The sequence below is a fragment of the Scyliorhinus canicula genome, chromosome 13, assembly GCF_902713615.1.
Source record: "Scyliorhinus canicula chromosome 13, sScyCan1.1, whole genome shotgun sequence".
Taxonomy (NCBI): Eukaryota; Metazoa; Chordata; class Chondrichthyes; order Carcharhiniformes; family Scyliorhinidae; genus Scyliorhinus; species Scyliorhinus canicula.
Window position 1 is genome coordinate 35,118,671 of NC_052158.1, and position 7,126 is coordinate 35,125,796.

General features: G+C 63.9%; 1 protein-coding gene across 1 annotated transcript in view; it reads right to left on the reverse strand.

Moving 5' to 3' along the window:
* LOC119975554 overlaps nt 1-3,676 on the reverse strand; it is a 76,061-nt gene extending 72,385 nt beyond the window's left edge. Inside the window, exon 1 of the mRNA XM_038815341.1 lies at nt 3,270-3,676. Coding sequence (XP_038671269.1) covers nt 3,270-3,659 — 390 coding nt within the window. The 5' untranslated portion in view covers nt 3,660-3,676. The remainder of the gene's footprint in view (nt 1-3,269) is intronic.
* Between the last annotated feature and the right edge of the window lie 3,450 nt (nt 3,677-7,126).

A 7,126-nucleotide genomic window follows, 5' to 3' on the forward strand; every position in this document is an offset into this window, starting at 1 on the left:
GGTGGCCCCCCCTGGGTGTGGGGGCTGGGGCGAGGTGCCTGGGGGGCGGGGGCTGGGCGGGTGTCCGGGAGGCTGGGCGAGTGCTTGCGGGTGGGGGCTGGGCGAGTGCCTGGGGGCTGGGGGGCTGGGCGAGTGCCTGGGGCGGGGGGCTGGGCGAGTGCCTGGGGGCGGGGCGGTTGGCTGGGCGGGTGCCTGGGGGCGGGGGCTGGGCGGATGCCTGCGGGCGGGGTCTGGGCGAGTGCCTGGGGGCGGGTTCGGGGCGGGGGTGCCTGGGGCCGGGGGCTTGGTCGGGGGCTGGGCGGAGTGCCTGGGGTGAAGAGGCTGGGCGGGGCCTGGGGAAGAAGAGGCTGGGCGAGTGCCTGGGGAAGCTGGACGAGTGTCCGGGGCTGGGCGGGTTCCTGGGGGAAGAGGCTGGGCGGGTGCCTGGGGGCGGGGGATGGGCTGTCAGGGGGCTGGCGAGGGCCTAGGGGTTGGGGGCTGGGCAGGTGCCAGATGGGTGTCTGGGGGCGGGGCTGGCGGTTGCCTGGAGGCGGGGGCTGGCGAGTGACTGGGGGGGGCTGGGCGGGTGACTGGGGGCAGGGGCTGGGCGGGTGACTGGGGGAAGGGGCTGGGCGGGTGACTGGGGGAAGGGGCTGGGCGGGTGACTGGGGGAAGGGGCTGGGCGGGTGACTGGGGGAAGGGGCTGGGCGGGTGACTGGGGGAAGGGGCTGGGCGGGTGACTGGGGGAAGGGGCTGGGCGGGTGCCTGGGGGAAGGGGCTGGGCGGGTGACTGGGGGAAGGGGCTGGGCGGGTGCCTGGGGGAAGGGGCTGGGTGGGTGACTGGGGGAAGGGGCTGGGCGGGTGACTGGGGGAAGGGCTGGCGGGTGACTGGGGAAGGGCTGGGCGGGTGCTGGGGGAAGGGGCTGGGCGGGTGACTGGGGGAAGGGCTGGGCGGGTTCTGGGGGGAAGGGGCTGGGCGGGTGACTGGGGGAAGGGGCTGGGCGGGTGACTGGGGGAAGGGGCTGGCGGTGACTGGGGAAAGGCTGTCGGGTGACTGGGGGAAGGGGCTGGGCGGGTGACTGGGGAAGGGGCTGGGCGGTGACTGGGGGAAGGGGCTGGGCGGGTGACTGGGGGAAGGGGCTGGGCGGACTGTGGGGGGAAGGGCTGGGCGGGTGACTGGGGAAGGGGCTGGCGGGTGACTGGGGAAGGGCTGGGCGCTGACTGGGGAAGGGGCTGGCGGCTGACTGGGGAAGGGGCTGGGCGGCTGACTGGGGGAAGGGGCTGGGCGGCTGACTGGGGGAAGGGGCTGGGCGGGTGACTGGGGGAAGGGGCTGGGCGGCTGACTGGGGGAAGGGGCTGGGCGGCTGACTGGGGGAAGGGGCTGGGCGGCTGACTGGGGGAAGGGGCTGGGCGGCTGACTGGGGGAAGGGGCTGGGCGGGTGACTGGGGGGGGGCTGGTCGGTGGTGACTGTGGAAGGGGCTGGGCGAGTGCCTGGGGGCGGGGGCTGGCGGGTGCCTGGGGTCGGGGCTGGCGAGTGCCTAGGAGCGGGGCTGGGCGGGTGCCTGGGGGCCGGGGCTGGGTGAGTCCCTGGGGGTGAGGGAGCGGGCAAGTGCCAGACGGGTGTCTGGGGGCGGGGTCTGGGGGCTGGGGCTGGGTGGGTGCCTGCGGGCGGGGGCTGGTCGAGTGCCTGGAGGGGGGGCTGGCCGGGGCGGGGGGGGCTGGCGAGTGCCTGGGGGCGGGGGCTGGGCGAGTGCCTGGGGCGGGGGGCTGGGCGAGTGCCTGGGGGCGGGGGGGCTGGGCGAGTGCCTGGGGGCGGGGGAGCTGGGCGAGTGCCTGGGGGCGGGGGGCTGGGCGAGTGCCTGGGGGCGGGGGGGCTGGGCGGAGTGCCTGGGGGCGGGGGGGCTGGGCGAGTGCCTGGGGGCGGGGGGGCTGGGCGAGTGCCTGAGGGCGGGGGGGCTGGGCGAGTGCCTGGGGGCGGGTGGCTGGGCGAGTGCCTGGGGGCTGGGCGAGTGCCTGAGGGCGGGCGAGTGCCTGGGGGTGGAGGCGGGCGAGTGCCTGGGGACGGGCGAGTGCCTGGGGGTGGAGGCGGGCGAGTGCCTGGGGGCGGGCGAGTGCCTGGGGTTAAGGCGGGCGAGTGCCTGGGGGTGGAGGCGGGCGAGTGCCTGGGGGCGGGCGAGTGCCTGGGGGTGGAGGCGGGCGAGTGCCTGGGGGTGGAGGCGGGCGAGTGCCGGGGGGTGGAGGCGGGCGAGTGCCTGGGGGTGGAGGCGGGCGAGTGCCTGGGGGTGGAGGCGGGCGAGTGCCTGGGGGTGGAGGCGGGCGAGTGCCTGGGGGCGGAGGCGGGCGAGTGCCTGGGGGCGGAGGCGGGCGAGTGCCTGGGGGCGGGCGAGTGCCTGGGGGTGGAGGCGGGCGAGTGCCTGGGGGTGGGCGAGTGCCTGGGGGTGGGCGAGTGCCTGGGGGTGGAGGCGGGCGAGTGCCTGGGGGCAGGCGAGTGCCGGGGGGTGGAGGCGGGCGAGTGCCTGGGGGTGGAGGCGGGCGAGTGCCTGGGGGCGGGCGAGTGCCGGGTGGTGGAGGCGGGCGAGTGCCTGGGGGTGGAGGCGGGGCGAGTTCCTGGGGGTGGAGGCGGGCGAGTGCCGGGGGTGGAGGCGGGCGAGTGCCGGGGGCGGAGGCGGGCGAGTGCCGGGGGGTGGAGGCGGGCGAGTGCCGGATGGTGGAGGCGGGCGAGTGCCTGGGGGTGGAGGCGGGCGAGTGCCTGGGGGTGGAGGCGGGTGAGTGCCTGGGGGTGGAGGCGGGCGAGTTACTGGAGGCGGGGCTGGGCTGGGCGGGTGCCTGGGGCCGGCCGGGGGTGGGAGAGCGGCCGGGGGTGGGAGAGCGGCCGGGGGTGGGAGAGCGGCCGGGTGGGGGTTGGGAGAGCGGCCGGGTGGGGGTTGGGAGAGCGGCCGGGGGGGGGTGGTGGGAGAGCGGCCCGGGGAGGGGGGGGGTGGGAGAGCGGCCGGGGGTGGGGGTGGGAGAGCGGCCGGGGGGGGGGGGGGGGTGGGAGAGCGGCCGGGGGGGGGGGTGGGGTTGGGAGAGCGGCCGGGGGGGGGGGTTGGGAGAGCGGCCGGGGGGGGGGGGGGGGGTGGGAGTGCGGCCGGGGGTGGGGGTGGGAGTGTGGCCGGGGATGGGGGTGTGGCCGGGGGTGGGGGTGTGGCCAGGGGTGGGGGGAGGGCAGGATCGCAGGCTCATTTATCCTCCCGTCGCTTCCCCAATTTGCGCCAGTCGGCCCAGTTGTTTACGCGGAGTTTCCGGGTACCTTATAGATTTGGGTGGCCTCTCGTACAGGGCTGGCCTGGTGCTCACGGTGTGTTGGGCTGTCTCGGCACTGCACGCAGATCAACAGCCGGTCGGTGTCACAAAACAACTTGAGCCGCAGGCCATGTTGCTGGCAGTACAGGCCGGCCAACGAGCGCGCCTCCTCGCTTATAACCTGCACCACCTGGTTGGAGCGGAGGGGCCCCTGGCCGGCTGCCTCCCGGCACTCCGGGCAGCAGTGGCCCAGAGCTTGCCGCTGCCAGTACTCCTGCACGCAAGGGCGGCAGAAGTTATGGCCGCAGTGGAGGATGACCGGGTCGGTGAACACCTCCAGGCAGATGGGACAGAGCAGCTCCTCCGTGAAGCTCACGTGAGCCCAGGCTAGAGCCATGATTGCCCTTTTGACCCTCCCTCCCTCCCTCCCTCCCTCACCCTCTTCTTCCTCCTCCTCGTCCTCCTCCCCCTCACTAACCAACATCCAAGAGCAACAAGGCCAAACAGAGGCACTATCACCTGGAACCTCTTTAAATGACCCAAATCAATCAGAGGCCATATTGATTGACTCCTAATTGAATCTCTCAGCCAATCCCCTTGCCTGTCCTTTGATGATCACCTGACCATTTCCTCAAGCTCTGGTGACGATTCACTGGCAGCCTGAGGCCAAGGGCGGGTCTCTCAACTTTGATTGGTCCGTCAGAGGTGACACAGGGTTGCTACGGTGAAGGTCATCCAGGCCTTTTCTCATTCTAATTCATTCCCCTGCCTACCCCTAAATGTCATGAAGCCTCTGGCCTACAACCGAAGAACAATTTTGAAGGGACAGGTCCAAGTACCCCTGGTAACCCTGGCTGCGAGAACTCCAGCAGCACCCCCATCCTGTGTCTTCCTGATGGGACGTCAGAACCTGAGGACCCCAAGTTGCCTTCTCAGGTGCTCATCAAAGTTGCTGACAGCCGCAACTGGAATGGATTATCAGAGGACGTTCCCTATTGTGGGAGAGTCTAGGACCAGAGGGCATCAGTTCAGGGTAAGCTGTCGCCTATTGAAGACAGAGATGAGGAGGAATTTCTTCTTTTGATCTGTAAGGGAATCAAGGGTTATGGGGTAAGTCTGGAATTTTCTGCCTGAATGTGTCGCTCGCAAGGTCCCTTTAAGATGCTTCTGAGAACCAACCTCTTTGACGTAGCCTCTGATCACCTGGCCTAATATTTCCCTGCATGAGTTGGCGTCAGTTTCTTGTCTCATTTGAAGCTCTTGTGAAGCACCTTGGGACAGTTGACTCCATTAAAGGCGCTATCTAAATGCACCTTGTTGCTGTTGCTCGGCTGTTCATTCCGGCTCTTTCACCCGTCTGAGCAGTGCGTTCAATCAAGATGAACCAGAGAATGTCACTGTAAGAAGATGGGGGAGTGGCAGGGTGGGGGGATGGAGCGTGCTAACCTGGGGGGAGGGGTACTCCCCTGCCTTACACTGCTACGGACAGTGATCCCCTCACTGGTGTGCAGTTCCAGGGCTACTGCCATACCCCGATTTGTCCATTGAGCAGCTGCTATCCAACCATGGGGTGCATCATGGCAGATTCAAATCCTCAGAATTCTAGGGTTTCTCTGCTGTTGGGGGTATGGGAGTGAGGTGAGGCAGGGAGGGGAGTGGTTGGTTGGGAGGTGGCAGGGTGGGAGGGGGAGTATAGAAGAAGGAGACACAACCTGAAAATCAGAGCAGGAGAATGGTTCGGAAAGATCTGACACGAAGGGCGATTGAACTGTGCGACTCCTCCCAACATGCCCCCACCACAAAAAAGAGCAGCTCGCTCGATGAAGACTGTTAAATCTGAGAGAGGAGCATTTTGCATTTTTGTGGCTGTCAAAAGATTTGGAACGAAGGTGGGTGGATGGAGTTAAGAGAGAGCAGCCATTCGATTCGATGGTGGGATAGGTTGGAGGGGCTGAACAGCCATCTCTTGCTAGATAATTTTGTTCTGGTGAGGGGGGGTGAGGTGTTGCAACTCAGTGTGATTGAAGCTGAATGTGTGGGGGAGTAAGATAGTTTGGGGATAAAGACTTGGGGCGAGATGTGGAGTAAAGGGTTAACTCTAACGATAGTTACTGGGCATGTGCAAAATGAGCTCCGTCGGGGGTGGGGGAGCGGGGGCACAGGGTTTCAATTCCCCCCCCCCCCCCCCCGCACAACAGCCGAGGAAATTTAAAAATGATTAATACATCAGGAATGTAAAGCTCGACTCTGTAATGGTAGCCAATCTGGAAATCTGCCACCCTTACCAGCCTGGCCTGCAAGATTGATAACGAGAGACAGTTAGCCAGTAACGTAAAGATGGACAGTAAGAGTTTCTAAAGACAGTGTGAAAAGAGACAAATGACGGCCTAATCAGCGCCACACGCATCCTGTGAAAGAATCAACGGGGGGGGGGGGGGGAGAGAACATTCAAATAAAGCTAATTTCACTCAGGATCCACCCAGATTTTCTCTTCTTAATGAGCATGCCCATTCAGTCTTGTCTCATCTGGGCAGCATGGTGACGCAGTGGTTAGCCCTGCTGCCACACGTCGCTGAGGTCCCAGGTTCCATCCTGGCTCTGGGTCACTGTCCATTTGGAGTTTGCACATCTCCCTTGTGTTAGCGTGGGTTTCACCTCCACAACCCAAAGATGTGCAGGGTAGGTGGATTGGCCATGTTAAATTGACCCCGAATTGGAAAACATGAATTGGGTACTCTAAATTTATTTTTAAAAAAGAGACTTGTCTCACCTCCTGTGAATCAGTGGAATGTAAATACATGCTTTTCGACAAAGTCCATTGCCTCTTGCAGGATTTCTTCTGGAGTAAGAAGCTCACGTATTCCGAGATCAAACCACAAAAACAGTGTAAGTTTCGGAGGATGAAGGCCATCCTAATGATATCATCGCCCTGGAGGCGATGCCCATGGAACAAGGTGAGATTTGAGGATGCTCCAACCACACTGCAATGCCGACCATTTTGAAATAATAACTGATTCAATGTAGACTACAAAAGCAGCCTAAATTTTGATAAAGCAGCTTCAGCTGGAGTCTTGTGTCAGCTTTGGGCACCACACATTAGGAAAGTGGGGAGGTCTTTGAAGACGGCGGAGAGATTTACTATAACTTTTTTTAAATGTATTTGTTTGTGCGATGTGGGTATCTCTAGCTAGGCCAACCCTTATCGCCCATCCTTTATTTGCCTTGGGAAGGCCTTCTCGAACCGCTGCAGTCCACAGAGCTGAGAGGGAGGGATTTCCAGGATTTTGACCCAGCGACAGTGAAGGAACGGCTGATTATATTTCCAAGTCAGGATGATGAATTGAACCCGAGTCCTGGTGCTGTTAACCACTGTGCCACCCATTTGGAGGGAACATCCAGGTTGTGGTGTTCCCTTGCACCTGCCACTCTTGCCCTTCTCGATGGTAGCAGTTGTGGGTTTGGAAGGTGCTGTCTAAGGAACCTTGGTGAGTTCCTGCAGTGCAACTTATAGATGGTACACACGGCTGTCACTGTTCATTGGTGGTGGAGGGAGTGAATGTTTGTGGAAGGGGTGCACGGTAGCATTGTGAATAGCACAACTGCTTCACAGCTCCAGGGTCCCAGGTTCGATTTCGGCTTGGGTCACTGTCTGTGCGGAGTCAGCACATCCTCCCCGTGTGTGCGTGGGTTTCCTCCGGGTGCTCCGGTTTACTCCCACAGTCCAAAGATGTGCAGGTTAGGTGGATTGGCTGTGATAAATTGCCCTTAGTGTCCAAAATTGCCCTTAGTGTTGGGTGGGGTTACTGGGTTATGGGGATAGGGTGGAGGTGTTGACCTTGGGTAGGGTGCTCTTTCCAAGAGCCA